Source organism: Fusarium oxysporum, chromosome 2, assembly GCF_000149955.1.
Source record: "Fusarium oxysporum f. sp. lycopersici 4287 chromosome 2, whole genome shotgun sequence".
NCBI classification, from domain to species: domain Eukaryota; kingdom Fungi; phylum Ascomycota; class Sordariomycetes; order Hypocreales; family Nectriaceae; genus Fusarium; species Fusarium oxysporum.
In genome coordinates, this window is record NC_030987.1 from 615,577 (window position 1) to 640,054 (window position 24,478).

At 48.9% G+C, this 24,478-nt stretch overlaps 9 protein-coding genes across 9 annotated transcripts; 5 read left to right on the plus strand and 4 right to left on the minus strand.

The window, feature by feature from the left end:
- Positions 1-662: 662 nt before the first annotated feature.
- On the plus strand, positions 663-1,597 carry FOXG_05784 (uncharacterized protein). Its single transcript, XM_018384218.1, has 4 exons — positions 663-897; positions 974-1,161; positions 1,216-1,226; positions 1,271-1,597. Exons 1-4 carry the CDS (start codon positions 816-818, stop codon positions 1,365-1,367), a joined length of 378 nt encoding a protein of 125 aa, XP_018241272.1. The 5' UTR covers positions 663-815; the 3' UTR covers positions 1,368-1,597.
- Positions 1,598-1,607: 10 nt separating this feature from the next.
- Positions 1,608-5,061, minus strand: FOXG_05785 (uncharacterized protein; the record flags this gene model as incomplete). The annotated part of the gene is made up of 2 exons (XM_018384219.1): positions 1,608-2,668; positions 2,727-5,061. The coding sequence occupies 2 exons, from the start codon at positions 5,059-5,061 to the stop codon at positions 1,608-1,610; spliced, it is 3,396 nt and encodes a 1,131-aa protein (XP_018241273.1).
- Positions 5,062-11,787: 6,726 nt separating this feature from the next.
- FOXG_05787 (uncharacterized protein) lies at positions 11,788-13,616 on the plus strand (the record flags this gene model as incomplete). The annotated part of the gene is made up of 3 exons (XM_018384220.1): positions 11,788-13,212; positions 13,238-13,475; positions 13,516-13,616. 3 exons carry the CDS (start codon positions 11,788-11,790, stop codon positions 13,614-13,616), a joined length of 1,764 nt encoding a protein of 587 aa, XP_018241274.1.
- A 458-nt stretch (positions 13,617-14,074) lies between these two features.
- Positions 14,075-16,145, plus strand: FOXG_05788 (gamma-glutamyltransferase). The gene is made up of 3 exons (XM_018384221.1): positions 14,075-14,486; positions 14,536-14,710; positions 14,758-16,145. The coding sequence occupies exons 1-3, from the start codon at positions 14,246-14,248 to the stop codon at positions 16,082-16,084; spliced, it is 1,743 nt and encodes a 580-aa protein (XP_018241275.1). The 5' UTR covers positions 14,075-14,245; the 3' UTR covers positions 16,085-16,145.
- Positions 16,146-16,198: 53 nt separating this feature from the next.
- Positions 16,199-17,042, minus strand: FOXG_05789 (uncharacterized protein; the record flags this gene model as incomplete). Its single annotated transcript, XM_018384222.1, has 1 exon — positions 16,199-17,042. Exon 1 carries the CDS (start codon positions 16,880-16,882, stop codon positions 16,199-16,201), a length of 684 nt encoding a protein of 227 aa, XP_018241276.1. The 5' UTR covers positions 16,883-17,042.
- A 348-nt stretch (positions 17,043-17,390) lies between these two features.
- Positions 17,391-19,697, minus strand: FOXG_05790 (uncharacterized protein; the record flags this gene model as incomplete). Its single annotated transcript, XM_018384223.1, has 5 exons — positions 17,391-17,450; positions 17,508-17,595; positions 17,649-17,934; positions 17,995-19,252; positions 19,302-19,697. The coding sequence occupies 5 exons, from the start codon at positions 19,695-19,697 to the stop codon at positions 17,391-17,393; spliced, it is 2,088 nt and encodes a 695-aa protein (XP_018241277.1).
- Positions 19,698-20,122: 425 nt separating this feature from the next.
- Positions 20,123-21,109, plus strand: FOXG_05791 (uncharacterized protein; the record flags this gene model as incomplete). The annotated part of the gene is made up of 3 exons (XM_018384224.1): positions 20,123-20,367; positions 20,416-20,609; positions 20,667-21,109. The coding sequence occupies 3 exons, from the start codon at positions 20,123-20,125 to the stop codon at positions 21,107-21,109; spliced, it is 882 nt and encodes a 293-aa protein (XP_018241278.1).
- A 505-nt stretch (positions 21,110-21,614) lies between these two features.
- FOXG_05792 (uncharacterized protein) lies at positions 21,615-22,829 on the minus strand (the record flags this gene model as incomplete). Its single annotated transcript, XM_018384225.1, has 1 exon — positions 21,615-22,829. One exon carries the CDS (start codon positions 22,827-22,829, stop codon positions 21,615-21,617), a length of 1,215 nt encoding a protein of 404 aa, XP_018241279.1.
- A 444-nt stretch (positions 22,830-23,273) lies between these two features.
- On the plus strand, positions 23,274-24,096 carry FOXG_05793 (uncharacterized protein; the record flags this gene model as incomplete). The annotated part of the gene is made up of 2 exons (XM_018384226.1): positions 23,274-23,693; positions 23,743-24,096. 2 exons carry the CDS (start codon positions 23,274-23,276, stop codon positions 24,094-24,096), a joined length of 774 nt encoding a protein of 257 aa, XP_018241280.1.
- Between the last annotated feature and the right edge of the window lie 382 nt (positions 24,097-24,478).

Below are 24,478 nucleotides of genomic sequence, written 5' to 3' on the forward strand. Positions count from 1 at the left end.
ACTGAGAAGATAGCATCTGCTGCAGAACGATTCACGCTCAATACTTTAATCCTCTGGACCAAAAATGAGTCACATTGTGATGTTGCAGTTGACAAGCCGGGGCAGATCACAGTGATGTCTTTGTATCGTTCTTAATAATCGCAATAAGTATAATGAGTTGTAATCGCCATATAAGTAATCCATCTGGGCGTCTCTCACGGCCATACTAATCTGCTACCTTTTGGCTCTTGTCAGTGAAGGTAAACTCATAACTCATTGATTCACTGTGAAGAATGCATAAAAATTTCACTTATGTATGCCAGTTATACAAAATAGTGCAAAGTAACAATACACACATTAGTGCTTTGTCATCGGGCTCCAGTCGTATTGATGACCACAGTGGACTTCTGTCGAATCAGAGACTCAAAACACAGTTACAACAATCTAAGCATGGACCAGTCCCCAGTGAGACATCAGACTCAAGTGCTCGAGAAATTACCGAGCTTAGAAAGTCACTTGTTGAAAGGTCCCCGCTGACAGTCAGTGGCCAGAGAGTAGCTGCACCTTTCCGCATGAGGAATGAGCTGAAAATATAATTGTAATCTTATTTGCTACCTGAGCCAAATAGACAATCTCACCGCTTGATGCATATGCACCAATGAAAGGCTTTTAGTCGTATCAGCACAGGATGCATAATATATACCCACGGAGCCGGAAGCCGTGACCTCTCATCAGCAGACAACTATAAAACCAGCTGAACGTCTCCTGCTTTCCTATCCATAGCACCGAGCATCTTCATCTTACTCTTCAAACAACTTTGCACAAAGACATCCAAAATGCAGCTCATCAATCTCTCCGCCCTCGCCCTTTTTGCTACTTCCGCTCTGGCAGCAGACTGCTTCGGTAACAGGCAAGATGGTATGTGTTACAATTGCATTCTTTATCTTTGCGCTTTGGGGCTGAAGCTTCTTTTAACCTCTCAACCTTATCACAGGTATCGAGCGGTTTGAGCAAGCATACTGGGATGCTCGCCAGAAGATGTGCAGCAACTCAGACTGCACCTACCAGCAGGGCTGCACCACCAGGGGCTCAAAGACCATCAAGGGACTAGCATCTATCACTGTCAATGTCGAACTGAGCCGCAAGAACACTGGCGGCAAGAAGGGATTCAAGGATTGCTGGGTATGTATCCCCGAAATGATTAATGGTTGAGTTTTGCTAACTAGTCTTGTGCAGGATGCTACTGAGTATGTAATTAAGATTATTTACGGAGTGTCTCTAATTGTCATAGGAACATCATCAACCAGTGTGTCAAGGGGAGTCACCAGCTGAGTGGAACTTGGGAGTACAACGGTCAGCTGTATCAGGTCAACGGATACTACTCTTAACCCAAGGCAACGTGTTCGACATGATTGGGGAGACAGAAACGGGGGAGAAGGGAGACCCATGTGATCGATAAGCGATGGCTTGAGACAGTTCCTGGGATATGTCTCGTTCATGTGTGTATCGCCGACATGTTGACTGTGGCCCAGCACAACATGACAAAGTGTTTGGAACATGAGCATCGTACTTCTAGCTCTGACATAAGACATCAACATAAATATTTGGAAATTCGAGTAAAGAGTCTCTCAAACACCAAAGTGAACATAAGGGACCCAATAAGCCGGGACCAGTCCAACTATAATCTCCTCCTCATCATCGCAAGGAATAACATCCCTCGTTCCTTTCTCATCTCCTTGCACTAGCCGTTCCCTCTTCTTGTCGAAACCTTCAAGCCAACTATCTCTCAGCATTCTCGTAGCCTTATGCAAGCCTCGACACACCGAATCATCGGTCATCCCCCCTTCTCTTATAGCTTCATACGTAACTCGCGCGACATCAACGCAATGCTTATCCCTTACCTTCCATAAAGTTCCAATGACATGTCTGAACCCAGCTAATTGGAATGCACTGATGAGATGTATGCTCTCATCGATGAACTTGTCATCTTGAACACGCCCGGTGCTACAAGCTGAAAGATACGACAGAAAAGGTGACGCTTCGTGCAGATTTAACTTCAAGATATCCCCAACTGTTAGGGGATCGCTGGTGTCGCTCAGACAAAGATGACTTTTGGACGGGTCATCGCCGTTGGTGTATCCGTGTCCTGCAAAGTGGAATATCTTGCAGTTTCGTAGACAAGAAAGCATATCTTGCTTGCTTTGACCAACTGAAACAGGTCGTATTGCCATACTCTCGCAGATCTTGCTGACCACCTTGATCTCTGCCCGCGCCTGTGGAAGATGAGGGTGATTCCCTGTATGCTCCGCATCTATCAGAAGAGCTTCCGCGGGGCCGGCTGTAACCACACGTTGTCGACGTCCGTGTACGAGAGCTCTCAGAGATGGACTATAAGACGAGATCACTCTGTCCATTACCGCCTTGCCAGATCGCTCTCGATGTCGTCCCGAAGCATGGAGTGGGAACCTACTCAACGGCCCAGTAGGTATCCACCAAACATGAGGCCATTCCTGCTGATTGGGTGGTGTCTCTGTGAAACCCAGTGCCTCCAGTACGCGGCCCGTGATAGTATTCCAAAGCCACTCAAGCGTATTAGGGGTTCCCAGGTCGAATCCTTCTGCGCGTTCTATCAACTCACCATCGTCCAGATCTTTAAAAACCATCGATGTGATACGCTCTCTCTCGATGACTATTCATTCGCATCCCATCCAACTGCTGTTGATGACCACGATAGGACCATATAGGACCATAAGCAGCTGCCGCACGTATCTGGTCCGTGGTAAGAGGACCGAGGAAATCCTCAAATCCAGGCTTTTTTCGTATCTCGTCCAGTAGATCATCAAAGTTCTCGGCAGCGTTTCGCCGTCGTAAACCTCGGTCCTCTTCAAGCTCGTCACTGAAATGCGAACCAGTGGAAGGTTCAAGTTCTTCGCGTAGACGCATGAATCTCTCTGCCAACTGAGGAAACGATTGCTGAAGCTCCTTTATATCTGTTCGTATATCGTCCAGCGATGATCCCATTATACCCCTGCCTTGCTCGAGAATTGCCAGTGCCTCCGATGGATCCTTCTTGAGCCTAATCGCAGCCCCTGTCACTGAAGCTGCAAGACCTCTGGCAAAACTGAGTAGATGTTGTCTATCACCCGTTTCGAGTGATCGAGCCGTGGCAATACCAGGGACAAGGTCAATGGCCGTGCGCCCTATATCATAAGCATCTTGGAGGCTCAAGCACAATGGCATGACTGACGTTGCAGCGATTATGCGCCTCAAGATATTACCTGTAGGATGTTCCACCGCACACCGATAGCTGCGCACTGCCTCTTCCAAGTCACTGGTGACCCATGTTGTTCCGAACTTGGCTGCAAAGAGATCCCCGAGAGTGGTCCAGAGGTCTGTCCTGAATGGAGAGTCCTCAGGCATCGACTCTAACGTCTTTTGTGAGATCGCGATTGCTTCAATTATGTCTTCCAAGGAGCCTCCAGCTCTGAACCGCTTCTTTAGGAGAGCGGCCAAGGTACTGATGGAAGTGGGCCCCTCCACAAACGGATTTCCCATTGAAGCAATGGCTTTCCGAGCAATTTCAATGCCCTCTTCGAGATCGTCAGATGACCCAAACTTATCATGTCTCGTGTCGAGAGCGGAAGCCAGGCGGGATAGTATGCTCTCAATCTCAGGGTTAGTGCTGGAGATAGAAGTCAAAGCTTCTCTCAACAACGCGATTCCTTGGTTCAAATCCCGTACATTCTCTTGATTCCTAGAGAACCTCTTCAGAAGCATAGAACCCAGGTTATGCAGCTGGATGTACCTTGATGGACAATCACTAGGTGTTACTTCCAGAGCAGTTCTGGCATAGGAAACAGATTCTTCCAGGTCCACCATCGAGCCTCTAATCATCGATCTTCTCGAGAGTACTATGGAAAGGTTACCCAAAACAATCTGAAGATTGGGAGAGTTCTTCGGTATATCCTTCAAGCTCATTCGTCCAAATTCAACAGCCTCTTCAAGATGAGCCAAGTCCCCGGTTCTGCTATGGAGAGAATCAAGGTAGTTAGCGTAGTTGCTGAGCTGTTCTGACCAATGAGGATGATCTTTACTAGCTTTCTCAAGATATCGCTTGACGACATTAATTGCTTCTTCGAGGTCCTTTGAATCGCCTGTCTCGTGGTACAGAATGTATATGGTGACGTTCAACTTTCGTATTCGATCCAACCACTCAGGATCGTCTTCTGGCGTCACAGCCACGGTATTTCGAGTTAATGTGATTGACTCCTGTAGCTCGCTCAAATTTCTCGTTTCTTCAAAGAGTTCGTAGAGCGTCCTTGCTAGTTGAATCCGTCGAGCTAGTTTATCTCGTTCTCGATCGTCTGCCGTCGCAGATAGTGAGTCTCTACGGAGGCGACAGACAGTTTCGAGGTCCTCTAGCCTCCCTGAGTTGCCGTGCTTTGCGTCGTACAAGTCTGCTAATTTCTCAAGCCATGTCGCAATGGTATTCTGATCTTCTGGCGACGATGCGATAGCTGTTTCTAAACTTTTGCAGCCACTTTCAAAGTCGTCATTGACTCTGAGAACAGAATACTTCTCCTTCAACAAGATTCCGAGATTAGCCATATGTGCCGCCTTTGTGGGAGATTCGTCCGGGAACTTTTCCAGAGAGCTCTTGATCAATCCGATAGCTTCATCGACATCATCTAGGTTTCTTGTGTGATAGAAATAGTCTCCTAACTGCAGTGCCAGCCAGTACGAGAACCTCTGGCGGTCCATGGAACCTGAGGGTGATGCCTCGATTGCTTTGCGTTCGAGTTTCATCGCTTCTTCAAGATCACCATAATCGTCAATCACTTCCTTGTACCTCTTATACAAGGCCCAGGCCAGCGTGTGCAATAATTTTGCATTGTCTTCGGTTGATGCCTCCAAGACTTTTCGTGCAGTCTGTATAATTTCTTCCAGTAGATCCGGGTCATTCGTGTCGCGATAGCTCTGGAGCACCCTTTCCAATCGGCTTTGCTGAGTGGTATAACTACTCTCGGCTACGGCAGTTGAAGGGACCGCTCTGCCTTGAGAGTTAGTAAATGTTTGCTCCATGCTTGAGGACTCCGGTTCCATATGCGGAGCGACAAGAGCTGGGAGAGCTTTCAGTGATGACGGGGAATGGAGCAAAGGCTTTCTGGTGCCCAAGTTTGATGCAAGAATAGTCACAGGACCAAGAGTTGCATTTCAACTCGATTGGTCACTTGCACGAAAGTGCAAGTCGTGATGTGGCTTTGCTGACATACATTGCGGCGTCATTCTACTCTCAAAACTTGATTGGTAGTTCATTTTCTCATTAATAGGGCCATCTCTGGCCTATTTTACTATTATAATAAGCCTATGAACATGGAAGAATCTGAATATCCTGGGCATAGTAGAACTTAATAGCATCAGGTAATAGGCGTTTATTAAAAAGCTTGTATCTCCTACCTTTCTCTGGAGCAAAAGTCGTAGTCCGCTCTCTTTGGTTTGAAACTACTTCTACTACTATGCGCAGTCGTGGTGGTAATTCGACGAAATACAACAAAACTGGCCCGTGCATGCGTTATATGCATTGTATTTCGTCGAATTCCCTCTATTATTAGTCCATGCACGCATGATTCAGCCGAAGGCTGACTCTACATTAATTCATAAGTTTTCCCGAGTAATGAGGGTTTGGTGCAGACAGGGATAAATAAGTTTCTCGGAATCTGATTGGTCCAGATTTTGTATGGCCAGCCGCGAAAGAACGCGCAACTGGCTGATGGCACCAAAAGAGTGGGGCCAATCGGTGCTGGCCCCTGAAAGGCTCACGCGGAGTGCCGGCAGCTTGCGTCCATTTGGAATTGTTTGTTTACTCAGTACTGTGCCAGTACCACGCGTTCAATTCATCTCCCCAATTCGACAGGTCTCGATATGGCCTCGTTGATTGAGTAATGGATATCGGTCTCAACCCCGAAGAGCTCTCTACTGATTTACTCTTCGTTGTTTGTGCTCGTTGTGGGGAGGAGAGACCGGAGAGTGCCTTCAGAGCAAAGAGGCAGTCTGCTGGGCAAACTAAGCAATGCATAGACTGCCGTAACCAGCGCGTTTCTCATGTAAGTTCTGCCTTCCTCGTCTATAAGTCTCTTAACCCTCATCAAATGAAGCATTCTAGATCCAAAGTCGTGCTCCAGACGCTGCGGAACATTGCACTTCGTCCATCCTCACCTGGCAGACCTGCCACGAAGAGAACCGAAGGAGATGCTGGCCTATCGCCTCCCAACGAGAGATCCGGAACCCAGCCTACATCGCCAGAGAAGCTACGGCAACTTCATACAGCTAGGAGTTTATTCGGAGAGTCAATTAGCCAGCCGCACGTAGTGCTAGGGACGCCAATTCCACCAACCCAACAAAGCTCGCGGCTCTTCCGGGCTCTAGCTCCGTCACCGCCTGTGCAGCCAACGACCCATCCACTCGTCTCACATTCTGATCCATCTACTCTTCGAAGCAGCACACCTGGTGTGGATTACCCTTACTTGGCCACCAGGTTCCACAAGGGGGGGAAGGACTCGCAAGATGATTCCTTGAAGGCTGGGGCGAGGGCCAAGCTGGCTGTTATCCAGCGCGACCATCGTTCACGACGCCGTGCAGGGGAGACTGTGTCACTGACTCCCACAATATCTCAACTTGGCTTCTTGGAAGATTTTGAGGGTCCTGGAGAAGGTATCCTTGTTCTGTGGCCCCAGTAGTTTGTTCAGGCTAACCACGGAACGTAGATGGGAGTCAAGATCAACTACGACCGAGTGGGTTTCTAGATGGGGATGGGATAATCAAGGAAGGGGATGACAGGGGACAGTTCTCTGAATCTGATATTGACGCCGATGACTATTTCAACTTGCTGCTTTCACCTGATCGACCACGGAGGTACCTCAAACAATTAGGGGTAGAGTCTGATTCCGATCTAGGGGACGAAGACGAGAACGACGATAATGATTGCGTGGATGGAAGCCCTCTTCGCCATCGCTTGCGGCAGCCTTCCGCACAGCTAAGGCGTGGTCGCCGTGGTCCTGCCCCTGGTACAGGAGGCGGCCAAAGAAAAATCTCGAAGGCAAACTCCGATCGTCGATGCCGCCACGGCGTATTCCGGGAGTCCAGTGATAATTCCACCTGAAGAATCGGCGGTCTTTCATGCGCAAGATCCGGTGTGGAATGGCGACCTTGAGGCTTGCGCCTTGACTGGTCGCGATAAGGCAATCCTCCGCGAGTTCTGGACAAAGCTGGACAATGACCAAATGCAGTTTTGCGGTCGATGCCGGGAGTGTTGGTTCCAGATGAAGATCGATTGCGATGGCATTTGTGCGCGTTGTTATCGAAAAGATGAGAAACGCCACCCCGACGAGCCGTACTTCTTCTCTGCGGATAATCAGCTCGACTTTGGCCCTGTACCGGCCCGGTTGCCCCAGCTTACGCCTACCGAAGAGTCTTTGATTGCTCGTGTTCACGTCCACGTGAACATTATGCTTGTGCGAGGGCAGCAGTACAAGTATCGGGGGCACGTAGTTCACTTTCTCCGTGAGGTTGGCTTAGTGTACAACCAGCTCCCGCTTCTGCCGCAGGAGTTGAACATTGTATTACTACGTCCTGCCAATACGTCGTCCCACGCAATTCTTAGTCGGCAATTCACCCGCCAGTTCCGTGTCCGCCGCCAGCCGGTTGTCATATGGCTAGACTACCTCCGGCGCCATCATCCTGGGTATCGATGCGTCGTCATCGACGAAGAGAGGCTAAATCAATTGCCCCAAGATGGCAATGTCCTGGATGCCATCCCCCAGAGTCAGGTGGAGGCTGCGGATGTTGGACCCGAGGAAGATCAGGAGGCAGAGCCTGACCTGGAGGACGAGGCTGCAGTGCCAGACATGTTGGCAAAGGACACGGAGCTCGATGCTCTGCGGTCTATTCTCGCCGGAGAGTCGGAAGCTGATTCAGAGCTTTCCACAAGCTTCCAGGCGCAGGCGCAACACGAGCTGCAGCTCCCGAATATACGACACACACCCATTAATGAGTTCAATCGCTCTCATGCCCTACTCTCCTTGGCGTTTCCCTGCCTCTTTCCTGACGGTAGAGCCGACTTTGTTGAACCTCGATTGCGCTCCATTGATTACAAGGATTACGTCGAGCACGCGATGCGCTGGCACGACGGGCGTTTTGCACGCCACCCGACCTTCCGCTTCGTCGCCTTCAACACGCTAATGCGGTCACAAGCACGTTCGCGGTCCAGATTCTTCGTGAAGCAACATGATGGGAGACAGCAGCCGCTGACGCGAGAGCAACTTATTCAGGCGCTGGAACACAGCGAGGACCCCGAGGCGCAGGCGCTGATCAACTCGATCACAAGGCATGCGGTGTCTATTCGCGGTACGCGTCCATTCTGGAACAAAAAGAGGCAGGACCTCGAGGCCTATGCCTATAACCTTGGTTGTCCTGGTGCATTCATCACGTTTAGCCCGGCAGATTTACACTGGCGGAGTCTCTACCAGCACATGCCCCAGTATGACGACTGGCTAGCCGCCACCGAGCCGGAGAGGATGGCTCTATCGCGCCGCCTATTGCGGCAGAACCCTCACATTGCTGCTTTCCACTTCTACCGCCGATACACCCTCTTTCGGGATATCGTGCTAAGTAAGAAGTTCAGCATCACAGATTACTGGGATCGGTACGAATGGCAAGGCCGTGGTAGCCCACACAACCACGGCCTGTACTGGATGGATAATTGTCCAGGGGCCGACATGGAGGACGAAGCGGCTCGTGATGTATTTGCACGCACATGGGGATTCCACGTCACTGCCATTAACCCTGAGCCGAGTAGGACTATGCCTCAGGGTGAGGGTAATCCCCTGAGCGTGGATCCCCTGAGCGTGGATCCCCTGAGCATAGAGATGACATTCCTGCGGCTCTCACAAATCGTCAACCGCTGCCAGCGCCACAAGTGCAATACCACGTACTGCTTGCGCGTGAGGAAGAGAACCGGTGATCTGGCGAGGGACATGGAAGGTGCCGCTGCGGATATCGAGGCGGCAAACGTTGCCAATCCAGAGAGGGAGTGTCGTTTTGACTTCCCTCGTGCCTTGCGGGAGCTGGCCGCAGTGATCAGGAAGGAAGGCAGGTCGTACTATGTCTTTGAGGCGGCCCGGAATGACAGCCTCATGAATAACTTCAATCCTGCGATTATCCTAGGCTGGCTAGCCAATATCGACATATCTCCTTGCACCAGCTTACAGGCGGTTATTACGTACGCTGCGAAGTATTGCAGTAAATCTGAGAAGAAGACCGAGTCTTTCGCCAGGCTTGCAGACCAGGTCTTGCCTCACACATCGCACGTTCAGCCCCTGTTGTCCTTCTCCTCTCGCCTGATGAACAAGCTGATTGCCGAGAGAGATTACTCGGCGCAGGAGATTTCCCATCTGCTGCTTAACATTCCGCTGCAAGAAGGCACCCGTATGGTTGTCACCGTGGACTGCCGTCCGTTGGAGCGACAGGCACGTTCGTATCGTGTGGACGGAGATGTCAACGAGGCCATCGGCAGCTACAGGAAATATCTAGAGAGAAAGGACCAGCATGAGGATATAACCTATCTCGAATACCTGCAATCGTACAATCTCAACACGTGGAGGAGACTCGCTGCTCACGCGAAGAAGAGAGTCCTGTCTTACTTCCCTCGATACAAGTCTATGGAGGCCTCTTCCCAGTTTAACGACTTCTGCCGTGTTAAATTGATGATGGTTCATCCACATCGCTCTCCAGAAGAGTTGCTCGTTGTGGGCGGGCAGCGGTTCGATTCCTTCACGGCTGCGTACATGCACTGCAGACAGCACCATGATACCCATGCGGACGATCATTATGGGGAACCAGATACAGATGAATTGACGGCAGAGGAGGATGAATTTGAGCTTGAGATCCATGAGGAGCCCATCGCGGAGGAGGACTGGCATGAACTCGCCCGCATGCTACCTGACCGCCCACTGGAGGAAGAGGACATCGACATCCTCGGCCGCCGAGACATTGACATCAATTACGATTGGACCCCTCGTGTTGGGCGGTATGCCGATGATGGCATTCTCAACAGCGACTACTGGAAGCAACGCAAAGCGGAAAACACCCTTGACCTTGATGTGGATGATCAGCCCTTGGAGGCTCGCGATTCCCTAAATCCAGAGCAGCGCATAGTATACGATACGGTGATGGGCCACTTCCTGACCCAGGATCCCTCTCAGTTGCTACTCCATGTGGATGGCGGAGGCGGCACTGGCAAGTCATACCTCATTAACCTGCTCTCCGCGCACCTCCAATCCGCGACAGGGGGGAGGGGGACACCTGTTTGGCGTGCTGCGCCAACGGGCGTCGCAGGAAACCAGATATCGGGCACTACCTTGCACTCCCTGTTACACCTCCCAATCAATAAGGACTTCAAGCCTCTATCTCCCGTTGATAAGACCCAGCTCCAGAAGAAGCTGAAGGATATCAAGTACCTCATCATCGATGAGAAGAGCATGCTAAGACTGCGTCAGCTATCGTGGATCGATGACCGTCTCCGCGAGGCGTTCCCGAACAGGAATGAGGAGTTCTTTGGCGGCCTGAACATCCTCTTGGTTGGTGACTTCTTCCAGCTTCCCCCTGTGCTACAGAAGCCGCTTTGTTACGACAAAGAGGTGCAGGGAGTAGAGATCAAGGGCAGGAACGCATATAGGCGCTTCGATAAATCAGTATTCTTGAAGGTTGTTCAGAGGCAGCGCGGCGACGACCAGGAGGCGTTTCGCACAGCTCTCGGGGAACTGCGGCTGCTCCAACTATCTATGGAGTCTTGGAAGCTCCTGTCCACCCGCGTGCAGGCAAAACTAGACGATCGAGAGGTCGCGAGGTTTTCCAGCGCCCTGCGAGTATACGCTACCAAAGATAGGGTGAACGAGTATAACCACTATCACCTCGACCGCCTCGGCCGGCCAGTCGTCCAGGTCAAAGCTAAGAACGTCGGCCCTGGTGCGGCTGCTGCCCCTGATGACAAGGCGGGCAACCTTGCGAAGCAGATCCCTATATGCATTGGCGCTCGTCTGATGCTGACGTCTAACCTTTGGCAGCCCGTTGGCCTCTGCAACGGCGCTCGCGGTACGGTTTACGACATCGGCTGGGCACCCGGGGCTGACCCCATCCAAGATCCTCCTTGTGTTATCATGATGGAGTTTGACAAGTACAACGGACCGGTGTTCCTGACCACCCCCGATGGCAAAAAGATTGTCCCAATTCTCCCAGTTGAGAGAGACTTTCTCATCGGAGCCACTCTCTGCGCTCGCACGCAGTTTCCCCTGATCGTATGCTACGCTATTACCGTGCACAAGTCACAAAGCATCACAGAAGATATGATCGTGACGGATCTCTCCTGCCGGGACTTTCAGACCGGTTTAAGCTACGTGGCTGTCTCTCGTGTAAAAACGCTTGAGGGTTTGATGTTAGATGCGCCATTTGATCGTAATCACCTGGTCTACGGGTCTCCCCCGGATGGCATGAAGATGAAGATGAGGGATCAGGAGCTTAGGAAACGACAGGTTCTTACACGGAGTCCTTACATGATATATAATACCAAGAATGGCCATGGCACTGGATCAGTACGTAGTAGTAGTAATAGCTTCCCGGCCCGCGGACACACGGCCTTCGGCTGAGGCTACCCCATGCGCCCCATCGCCGCTCCAATGTGCATGGGGTGGCGTAGTATTTTATGGAAGACATGGAATGGAAGTGTTGAGACATAATGGATCGATCTCACCTTCGATGACGGAGATATTCGAGGAATGTGGCCTTCCCGGCCTAGAGCATCCTGCCTGGAAGGCGCTAGCCAAGCTCTGGGGGAGGCCATGGTTTCGGCGTGTGTGGGTAATTCAGGAATTTGTTCTCTCTCCGGATGTTCGCATGTTCTGTGGCGAATGGGAGGTCAGTTGGTCTGTATTCTATGTCGCTATGATCGACGCATATATGACATCCTCCTTCTCGGTTGTTCCAGATATACCAAACGCATTCGATGACGCAGCAATGCACATGGGAACGGACGCTATGCACATGATGTGTGTGTACCGGCGATCTGCACTGTTAGAGACGTTACCCGTCTCAGATGCTGATAGTATGCGAATGTTGACCATGAATTTGGACACAATGGTATTTGAGGAACAAGAGGAGTTTAACCTGGCGAGAAAGATGGATCCGAAACTGAGGCTACAGGTGGAGGTACCTCTTCTTGATCTCCTTGCGCTATGTGACAGGAGCAAAGCTACAAGAGCTCGCGATCATCTGTTCGCAGTCCTTGGTCTATCCAGCGCGACTGACGACGACCTTTTCCGGGCAGACTACTCTTCTACATTTGACGAGATAGTTAGGCGCTTCGGTAAAGCATTTGTACGCAGGGGGCAGTGTATGGACCTCTTATACCGAGCTCGATTGAACATTCAATCCTTGCGGTTTCCATCCTGGATCCCTGATTGGACCACCAAGTTCGCCTTCATGGGCGACGAAATTGACTATAGCAGCTTGGGGCTGCACAGTGGCGGGCTGTATGCCGCCGCTGGCAATACTCAGTGCGTATCGTGGGTTAGTGATGACCCAAAGGACGATTGCCTTACAGTTCGAGGGAGGTTTGTCGACAAGCTGAGCTGGGTCGGCGGTGACCATGTCAAACACGGCCCCATACATGGCCTAATATACCGTCTTCAACAATCTTATGATATTATCGCGGAGCTTGAAGAAACTTCTGATTACTATGTGACTGGTGAGTCACTTAAAGATGTATGGTGGCGGATGCTGGTGGCGAACAAGACGAAGGGATTCGGACCTGTCTCTCCAGATTTTGGCATCGGACTACGTTCCAAATGGTATGTAATGCCCGCCTTGTGCAATTTGCTATTATCATTGCCTCCCGAGGAAGCCAAGGAACAACTTGTTGAAATTATAGGCCTTCCGTACTACAAGGCCATATACTCTTGTTACGCTGTATACCAGATTTCCAAGACGGAGAAGGGAATGATTGGTCTCGTGCCGCTCCTGGCAGAAGCTGGCGATCAGATATACGTCCTCAACGGTGGTGCAGTGCCATTTGTTTTGAGGAAAGGGAAGCGACTGCTGAATGGACGTCGGTTAGTGGGAGAATGTTATATCCACGGACTCATGAATGGCGAGGCGATACAGAGCGAATATGAAGAGAGAGATGTCAGATTGTACTGATATGCGGTAGGGATGTATTACTATGCTGAGGGTCGGCGTTGTCACTCATGGTGGATTTATTGACCCTCAACCACCAGTGAACAGAGCTACAGCATGGGTGAAAGAGATACATTCCAGCGACACCAACAGGTATATAGTCGATATGATTGACTTTGAGATACATGGTGCCTCAGATGCTTGGTTCAGCATCAAGAAAATGTACTGGCCCGATGGTGGAAAGGTTACCAAAGATGGAATTCTGAGCGGAGGTGAGCCTATTGATGCCTCTTACCGACTTAATTTATCAAGACCAAGAGTCGCCCGGCATGTCGACCGCAGCAGAAATGGCCGTGCTCCACCAGGAAAGGGACGAAATTCGAAACGCATTTGCCAAAAGTTGGAAGAAGTAAGATGTGGATGTAACGATCACACCTGCTTTCGTAGGCCCGGCTTGCTTGCACGATACAGCCCGCGAGTAGTATCCACATACAATGTATCCTTAGTCCTAGACTTGGTGAACCAAAAACTAAATTCAAAATCCGTTACTGTGGCTGCACTGGTGAGGTGAAGGGAATCTGAAAGGTAAAACGCATTTTGGACTTGCTGTTATATCTGTGCTGCGTCAGAAAAGACTGTTAAGCCATCTCGACTTCATGGGTGCTACTCTGAGATCTCAATGCGCACTCTTGTCATTCATGCACCATGGCTAATTCATTTTAATAAGCTCAAAAGCTTCATTAGGAAGCTGGTTAAAAACCAAGGTTTAAAACTCTCAGAGATTGCTGATCGCTACCTCAATGGCTTAGCTCTACCACTGCCGAATAATACCCCGCTTTGAATATCTGCCAGATGATGATGTCGGATTACACCTCTTATCAAGACTACTCTGCATGTAACCTTGGTTCGAAGTACCTATTATCTAAGCGGAGTCAACGGCGTCTTTTGGTTATGACGATCGTCATGGCGATCTTGAGCTACAAAAGCGAGCGATGCGCCTCTCCCAAGCACTAAGTCGACACACTGAAGTCAATTGCTGACAATGGCTCTCTTTCCAACTTGGGTTGCTCTGCTGGGCCTCATTGCGCAAGCTCATGGTCATCCATGCGATGTAAAGTACCCTCCTCAGACACAGCCAGTAGAGACCAGGCAATTCAGCAAAAGCCGCGGCGCCGTTGCCTGTGAGAGTGAGATATGCAGTACGATCGGCATCAATACTCTGCGACAGGGCGGCAACGCGGCTGATGCGATGGTCGCCACCGTGCTTTGCGTAGGAACAGTCGGTAAGTCAATCATGCTATAATTGAAGGCGTTACGCTGACACAGGTATAGGCATGTATCATTCTGGCATCGGAGGAGGCGGCTTCATGCTCATTCACAAACCCGATGGCAAGAATGAATCCGTGCCCTACGAATTTGTCGACTTTCGTGAAACGGCGCCTGCAGCAGCTACGGAGAATATGTTCAAGAATAACGTGAACGCCAGTATTTATGGAGGACAAGCGAGGTACAAAACACACTCCAGTGCCATGCCAATGACTGACAGCCTTCCAGTGGCGTGCCCGGCGAGTTACGAGGTCTAGAACACCTGCACAAGAGCTATGGTCATCTGCCTTGGTCGAAGCTTGTCCAGCCAGCTATTGACGTCGCCCGCTATGGATTTCCAGTCAACAACGACACCCTCAAGTTCATGAAGATGACCTATACCAAATCTGAGAACGAGAGCTTCCTGTTAAACGATCCCGCATGGGCAATTGACTTTGCTCCTGCTGGAAGATTGCTCAAATTCGGTGAGAAGTTGACACGGAAGAGATATGCCGATACGCTCGAGACCATTGCTTCCAAGGGAGCCAGTGCGTTCTACGAGGGACCCATTGCCGATGCGACTATCAGGACTTTGAAGCAGAAGAGCGGTATCATGACGACGGATGATCTAAAGAATTATTCCGTGGCGATTCGAGAGCCTTCCCAGATCAACTACCGAGGTGGAAAGATCACCAGCGGGTCAGCCCCTTCAAGCGGTGCCGTTGTCGCAGCTTCGTTGAACATTCTGGACGGTTATGACTTCCTCGGCGATTCCAGAAGAGTCAACGATAGCGCATATCTGCTTGACGAAGCATTCAAGTTCGGTTACGGAATGCGAAGTAATCTCGGCGATCCAACCTTTGTCAAAGGTCTGGGTGAGTACCAGGCTCAGATGTACTCCAACGATACCGCGCAGGAGATCCGCGCCAAACTTGACGGGCGTGCTCTTCAAGTTAAGGATTATGACCCTAGAGGTCTTGAAAGCTTGGATACTCCTGGTACTTCGCATGTCGTTGTCATGGACAATTCGGGACTTGCTATCTCCCTCACGACCACAATTAACCTAAATTTCGGTTCGCAAGTCATTATTCCCGAGACTGGAGTTATTATGAACAATGAGATGAACGACTTTAGTATCCCCGGACAGTCAAACGCATTTGGATTCATCCCCAGCGAGGCCAACTTCATCAGACCTGGAAAACGCCCTCTTTCTAGTATAAGCACCACCATTGTCGAAGGACCTGACGGGAAAGTCTCGTTGGTCACAGGCTCTGCTGGTGGCAGTCGAATCATCACTGCTACTGTCCAGGTGGTTCTGAATGCGCTAGAGAGAAACATGACTGTTCATGATGCCCTGGCTGCACCTCGCCTGCATGATCAACTTGAACCGCGACAAGTCACCTTCGAATATGCCTACGACAACTCCACGGTTGCTTATTTGAAGGAAATTGGTAATAATGTCACGTGGGTAGCACCCGGACAAAGCACTGCTCAGGCCCTGAGGAGGTTACTGGATGGGACATTTGAAGCTGCTGGTGAGCCTAGACAGGCGAACTCCGGAGGATTCTCAACTTAAAGAAGTCTGATATCATGTCTAGCTTAATGTAGTAATGTAACCAGTATCTGTCTACCCAATCTACCTACCACGACCTCATCAAGCGAAGATACCAAACACAGACGGAAAACGTCTTCAGGACGCGTCTTCGACGCGCAGACGAGCTGCTTGCACCATGCCCGCGGCCGAAGCTCGTACAGCGATGCTTCCAACAAGAAGAAATAGTACCACTACAGACTCTTCCCATGAGAATAATTCCAATCCGTTTATCGAAAACTTGACATCGCGCTTGTCATGAATAACCTCAACCTTGTAATAAGCGCCCTGAGTATCCTCCACATTCGGCAGCGGGTCCGCTCCTTGCGCGACAAGATGAAATCCAGGCGACTTGCGCAAGTTGGCAAGATGAAAAGCCCTCTCCTCAGGCCATCGACGCCGAAAGTACGAAGCGTGCAGCGTCCGGATATCGCTGGAGTGATACTGCGGGTAAGATCCATTCCGGGGCTTGAGATCCTTGTCGAAAATGCTTCCGCCGTCTTTGGCGGCTGCTGCACCGAAGAATATGATAGCTAGGCCGGGCTCCTCGATAGGTGAAAACTCCCAGGTGATGCGGATGCGCTCAGGAAAGACTTCAGGGACCCAGTAGACAAAGTCTCCCGGAGCAGCTAGTTCGAGAGTGTTGTTGGAGACGGTGGCCTTGACGGGACCTTCGGCAACCCAATCTGCAATTGCCTCGGTGCTGTTGAAAGTATTTCTGTAGAGAAGCTTTTCGGCCATGGCGGAAGCGGCCAGGAGGGGGTAGAGGAGGAGACTTCGCATGTTGTTTTTCCAAGGAGAAGTATTTCCACTGACTCTCGAAAGTGGGTAATTGGTAACTGTCCACGATTATATAGGGTTTTATTTATTTATTTTGCCATACTAATTCGCGATGTGCTCATACTTTAATTTCCCTCTTCGGGGGAAGATGCGCCGAGATGAGCAGATGCGATCCTATCATCTTCAAGGATCTGACAGCGGATATGCTACTACATTGAGTTTAGGTACCACCATGCAATGCAATTCGATCATTCGGCAGCAAAAGACGTGATTCAACGGTGAGTGCCGATCCTTCTGATGAATTGAGTTTATCATCAAATTTCCACCAATGGAATGGTTTCTTGTTCTTGAATGTTATTCCAAGTCGTAAGGACTCATAAAAAGAACGGCTATAACTTCGCCGTTGCTCAGCAGCCAAGATAAATAGATGATAATGAATAAGAACAATTTTATGAATTCTTTCTTAGCATTAGTAGAGGAATTAATAAGACTCGTAAACAAATAAGCTGAGCTATGCATGAAAGAAGGTAAGATCAAGATTGTCGTTAATGAAATCCAAATCTTGTGGAAGCTATGTCGTTTCCATTAGTAGAAGTCACAAATAAGCTAGTAATGTTGATTGACATACCATCGAGCTTATGAGATCGGTCATAATATCAGAACCCATATAGTTCGCATCAATTGATAGCTGATTCCCACGTGACTCACCATCATCACTACGACTCATCAGTACGAGGTGATTCAGTGCATCTCAAGGGAATATGCTTACCAAGCGTCAGGAAATGGCTGCTCTTGTCGAATAACTGCCTGACGTGTCTGCAACAGGGTGCAGAGTTTAATTACTCGCTCTGCTGCCTCTTTATCCGATTTTGCGGATGACTCTGGCCACAGCTTAAATTTAAGTAAACCAACTGTCATACTAACGATATAATATTCGTTTAAGCCGTTGAAGGTGAGTGAAATCCGCTTTTCAAGAATTTCCAAGACCTTCTCAACATTGGCGATGAGGAATGTTGAAATCTCGGGAAATATTGTTATCGTGGACTGATCACAACCTTGATAATTATAAGTTATCATTCAACTTCTTATTTAAGGCAGAGGCCAGGTTGTCTCACCTTGTGATCCGTTATTGAGGTCAATTTCATGGCAGATGTTAAGTGCCGCAAGTATTAAACCCGTCCTGCAAGCTTGTTCTGGTAATGCCTCGTCGTTCAAAAGTCGTTGGTAGTAATCAAGAATTTTCATAGACGCCTCTAATCTTGCACGTCGACAGATGAGAGCTTTAGATGAGGAGGTAGTTTGGACCAGGAAGTGGAAATGCAGTAAAAGCATATACTGGTGCAGAACTATGCCCAGCATGCTCTTTATGTATGTGGCGGTCTGATGCTGTCGTGGATCAGCTTGAGGATTATTAAATGTTGGAATATCTCGAAATGCCTGTCTTAGCTCCTCCTCAAGTTTTAAGACCTTGTCGAAATCGGCCTCTTCGCAACATCCATTGATGAAGGCGCATATCCTTAGCCTGACAGGTAAAGAGCGATAGAGAAGTGCTTGGAAAGAAATGTTTGTCAGTGTAGTAATTGGCATGCCGGCTAAAGAGTCTTGCATAGACTCCTCAAGATTTTCGTCGTCGGCATTTAGTGGTGGCTTGACGTTGAAGTCTTCTGTTCGGACACTTGGGGGCATTCCACGTTCTATAGATGCCTGGAGATCGAGTTCAACAATTGTTACCCATAATCGTCGGCGCATCTCCCGACAGAATGGCGGTATCCTGGCTGCAGAGACAACTTCACGATGATATCCTGCTGCCATAGCCCACCGGACTAATGTCCCAGAAGAGGTCCATAAGGAGCCCTCCTTAATAAAGTTTGCACGCTTAGCAATCAGCAAGAGGGAGTGGCTCATCAGGATGTCCCAGGAACGAGGAGGCTGGTTCGACTGAGAACTAACCCATGCTTCCGCTGCCTCAACCCATTTAACAACGTGATCATGAGTTGTTTTATGGCTGAATGCGTCGATGCATACTCCAGGGTGATAGCTTGCAGCAGTGGCGGCTACTAAAAGCATCTGTACAAGAAAACAGGCCGTAGTGCTGGGACGATCAGTCCAGTAACCGTTATACTTGGCGATGAATGTTGGTATATGCAGAACCCGATGTGTTATCTCATATCGGTCAATATAAGTTTGAACCAGAACATCCACGATTGACTTTGTGGGTATTAGCTGTCTCAAAGTATTCTCTAGCGCATCGTCCTTTAAAATCGGGCGACGCCGATGTTTGTCGTTGAAAGGAGCATAAATCTCATCGCGAAGGGTGTTGATGGAAGGATATTGGGTCTTGATTTTAATGATGTATGGCCGAAGATCGGTGAACTATTTCTAATAAGGGGGATGCTACCTTTTGGATAAAGTGAGAACATACCTGCTGGTAAAGGTTCAGGGGATAGCTATACCCGTAGAATTTGGTAAAGTTCCCCTGTCCTTCCAAGTGTGTCATATCGACTTCCTGGATGGCAGAGATCGCATGCCTGCCACGAGTTTCTGTTGACGAATTCTCTATACGGTAAGATGCTGCCGCACCGTTGGCCCCCCCTGAAGGGCCATCGTTGAACAACCCGTCAACCGACGGAGGCCGTTCTTTGTCTCCACGGTAGGTGCATTCATTGGCATTTCCGGCCTTTGAACAACGACTGCAAGCTGGAAGTTCTCTGCCGCACTTGAGCTTCCGTTGATAGCACTGAATACAGGCTAGTGGGGGGCGTCTTTTCTTGACCCCTGGTTTAACCACGCGTTGCGAATTGGTCGGCAATCGGTTCATTACAGCGGACGTGAAGAACCTGCAAATTCTGAAAAGATTTGCTATGGGAAATGAGAGACCACAAATTGCCGAGCACAACATCTTATGTTCTTTCCGTGTGACGTCGGATGTCGGGCTCGGCATATTCGGGGGCTCGGTGATCTTTAGGCTCGGCATTTTCAACCGACTAAATTTGGAGGCTTAGTCTAACTCAACCCAGCTTACCATAAGATGACCAGTCTGATGCTTATGTGATGCGGAAATCTCCAGTTAGTTTGGAGAAACTGGGGTAGAGTAGTGTTGCCCCAGATTCTATATCTGGGGTACATACAAAGTATATAAAGTATAGATCATACCGCAACAATGCTTCTCACCCAAGTCACGCATTGATGATTTTATCTCACCTATCGAAATTCTCATCAGACATTCATTGGACTTACGAAAACATGTTAACAGCTGAAGATGATCCTCTGACAACTTCTGTCATCTCCTCGTTTGGGCCTAACAGCTCACCCAGAGCTCGGGAGATCTTGACGGGGTTGATCAGGTATCTCCATGCTTTCTGTCGTGAAGTAAATCTCACCACCGAAGAGCTATACACTGCCATTGAGGCTTTGAACAGGTCTGGTCAGATGAGCAACGCCGAGAGGAACGAGACCTTGTTGATCTCAGATTGTCTTGGCGTGGAAGCGTATGTTTTTAATCTTGCACTCTTTACGTAGTCTAACTATTGTGCTAGGCTGGTCGATGCTCAGACACAGAAGATGCTGGAGCAAGATAACGGAACCAACTCTTGTATTCTCGGCCCATTCTACGTCGCTGATCCTCCTCGGTATGAGAATGGGGATACTATTATCCAGAAGTACCTCGGAGGTGAAGTGACATACTTCCATGGTCAAATCTTGGATGCTGATACCAATCTACCTGTTGCAGGTACGTCTAAATGGACTTTCATCATTATATGACACGATTCACTAATAGAGTTTGCAGGTGCCTCTTTGAACGTCTGGGAGTGTGCGGTCAACGGACTTTATGACCAACAGGATCCTAAACAGCCATCTGGAAACATGCGCGGCATGTTCACCTCCGATTCCAAAGGCAAATATGCTTTCTACTGTATCAAGCCAGTTCCTTATCCCGTTCCCTACGACGGACCCGCTGGGGATATTCTCAAACTCATGGACCGCCACCCCTACAGGGCTGGTCACATCCACTTCATGGTGACCAGGGATTTTTACAGCCGTCTGATTACACAGGTTTTCCCTGAAGACGATACTTATCTTGGCTCCGACTCGGTGTATGCCGTCAAGTCAGATTTGCTGTTGAAGTTTAAACCTTACGGCTCTGGCTCGCTGAAGACTATGAGGGGTAACGATGTCGATGTGAAGTGGGAAGTTAACTGGGATTTCAAGATCAAGAAGCAGAAAGCTTGATAAGTTCTAATCTTAATTTCGGCTGATTATTAAGTATTGAAATACGTCGCAATACATCAGAAGGTCTCTCTTCATGGAAATCCCCATTAACACATTTATGATCAACTTAATGGCTTCCAGAAATGATTTTCAATTTTGGAATGTTGGGGTGGGATGTCCAATAACAAGAATAGACTCTAGACAACTAAATTAAGGCCATAAAGTGATGACGACCACTATGTGATCAAAACATAGGATCTAGTCGTAGTACAAAAAGGCTTTCCATTACTGATGTGAAGTTGGACACAAGGGCTATATTGAGGGGAAACTTTACCTCGGCAACAGCAAGACAGATGTGTTTCACGACATTGCCGGAGGTATCCCTAAACCAACATGCCTCTGTAAAGACTGTTATCTTATAAATCAATACAAGCTTTCGTTCTCACTCGCACTGCAGCTGGTGTAGTCAGGATGAACAAATAGTTCATACGATTGTCAACTAAAGCACTATAGGAATACTTCGGGCTCAGTTGTTGAACAACGTCTCTCTGTCAATCTTGTCCAGCAACTTCCCGTCGGTGAACCAAACATCCATCGCCTTTGCCATTCCTTCAACATAAGCTCGAGGAGCATCATCTGACATAGCCTTAACAAGCAGGTCCTGCGACATTTCATTCGTGTTATCCGCTCGGGCCGTAGCCACCACCATTTCTTCATAACGGCGAACAGCCAAATCCAAATCATCAGGGCTTGCCTGAATTTCATGGAAGAGGTCTAGGGCATCCAGCATAGCCAGGTTCGCACCCTCTCCGGCGAACCATGACATCACATGTAGGGAATCTCCTATCAGTGTCAGTCCCGTGTGGTGGTCGTAGCGAAGACCCAGGGGCATGCGATATTGAGCGCGGGGCGTCATGTTTGTATCGACATTGCGAATGACATTTTGGAGACGCGGATCCCAAGTCGAAAAGAAGTTATCGATCAGATACTCAGTCATTTTCTTCGCATCATTCCAGTCGTAGGAGGGGTCCTTTGAGTGCCAGTTCTCTTCAACTCGAAGGCATGGATATACTCTCACGCTACCATCCCCGTTGCGCTGGATGAAAATACCACTGCCTTCGGAAAGGAAGAATGAAGTACCACGGCCGATGAACTCTCCAAGTTCTGGGAATCTCTTGTCCACATCGGAGATACGGCAGTCGATGACGGTAAGGCCAGTGTACTCAGGCGTCCAACTCGTCAGAAGCGGTCGTACTTTGGACCAGGTTCCATCAGCCCCAACAAGAAGGTCAGTCACAACAGGCTCAGGTTGGTTCTCAAAAACCAACTTAACCCTGCCGTCCTCTTGCGGAACAATTTCTGAGAGTCGATGATCCCACTTGATATTCTCCGGGTCGAGCGACTCAATAAGAATCTTGCGAAGCTTTGCACGGTCTATTTCCGGACGTCCAACCGCATCAGCAGTTGCTTTGTGGAATAACCAAGCAACGGCCTTTTTATCGCCAAAACGGTAGTCTTGATCATGATAGCGCGCGTACTTTTTGAACTGCTCCTCAAGACCAGCTTCGAACAACGCTGCTTGGCCAGACTCTGGATGAAGGTCGAGAGAACCACCTTGGAAACGAGAGCTAGTGGACTTTTCTCGCTCGAAAATGGTAAAGGGGATCGAGTGGTGCTGCAGCAGAGCAGCGAGGCTTAGACCAGATGGTCCTGCTCCAACGATGGCTATGTGCTTGGGCATGATGATAATTGTATGATGTTTTGTTTTGAAGTAGAATGTATTAGGTCTGTTGGTGTTTGAAGTGTTGTATCCCACAGAAACGCAATCAAAGAGACTTATATAGATTGGATTTTTTTGGTCTACGATTTCGATCATCCGGCCAACCCATGCAGCTTTGAACATGACATGAGGCGCTTCCTCGCGAAACTTCACCTAACGAATCACCAATTGAGCCTATTTCTCCATTTTCGGTGATATCTATGATGTGTAACAAAAAAACCCGGCATCCGATGATGTCGGCCTTTTCGGCTTCACTTCTCTCAACTCGGCCTTTCTTATCTCGGCAAATTTTATCTATCTTTGACTTGGTTACTATGAAAATGAATGTATTACATTAAAAAGCCAAAATAATCAAGCATAAGTGCTTTTGAATGGCATGAAAACCCGCCACCTGACTTCATCATAATGCAGAAACTCACAACGCATGTTGTTATTGTCCCAGCATCATTTGCTCCACCATCACTATACTCAACACTGGTTCAAAGCCTTGCAGAATGTGGTTTTAGCACAACAGTCATTGATCTCCCTTCTGTGGGATTTCGCGACCCATTGCCAGCTGCATCTATGGAAGAAGACGCGGCGCATATCAGATCAACTACAACGAAACTAGCTGATAATGGCCATGAAATTGTCTTGTTGATGCACTCTTACGGTGGAATATGCGGTACAGAAAGTACCGTTGGAGTTTCAAGGACCGAGAGACAAGTCGCTGGGAAGCCAGGCGGTGTGGTCCATCTCGTTTATATCAGCTCCCCTGTACCTGAGATCGGAGGGTCAGTCCAAACGATGATGGGCGATAACATGCCCCATTTCATGAAACTCGAGGTAAACGTCAACTCCTTAAAGACTCAAGGTGATAGTTAACGGTTGATAGGGAGACTACCTCATATCTGAGCCCAAAGGCTGTGCGAGCGTCAATTTCTCAGATCTTTCGAAATCCGAAGCGTTGACGTATGCGAAACAAATGACAGCTCATTCAGCGCTGAGTTTTGCTGGGCCACTTCAAAACGCAGGATATTTGAGTATCCCCGTTGCATATATAGTTTGTGAGAAGGATATTTCTGTCCCGCCTGATGTCCAGAGATCTGTCATTGATATGATATCTAAAAAGAGCGGTCGAGAGGTTATCACGTTTTCTTGTGATTCTGGACACTTTCCAACTGTCAGCATCCCGGGCAAAGTAGCTTCTTTTATTAACAAGGTTGATACTAAAAGCCTTCGAGAGTAGTACTTATGTAGTTCTGTGAATCGATCAATTCCCGATGCTTTTCAAACGATAACCCAATGGTGTTTCCAGTGAGTAACAATGCTTAACCTCTGGTGCTGCTGTAGATCATGATGCATCTGAACTGAGACGACAGGTTCCGTATATAGCTCCAGTAACAACTATCCATATCTATGATGAGTCAAGTTTGGTCCTGAATTTCTGCATGTGCATGTGCACTCGTAGGTATGAGGTCATGTTGCTCTTTCAAAATGACCATAAACTCGGCATTTTGGCGACGAAACCAATGACCCACGATCATCTGATATTTTCCGACGTCGGATCGGCTAGGGGTTTTCAAATTCAGTCTAAGCGGTGAATGTCCAGTTGTCCGGTCTGCATATGC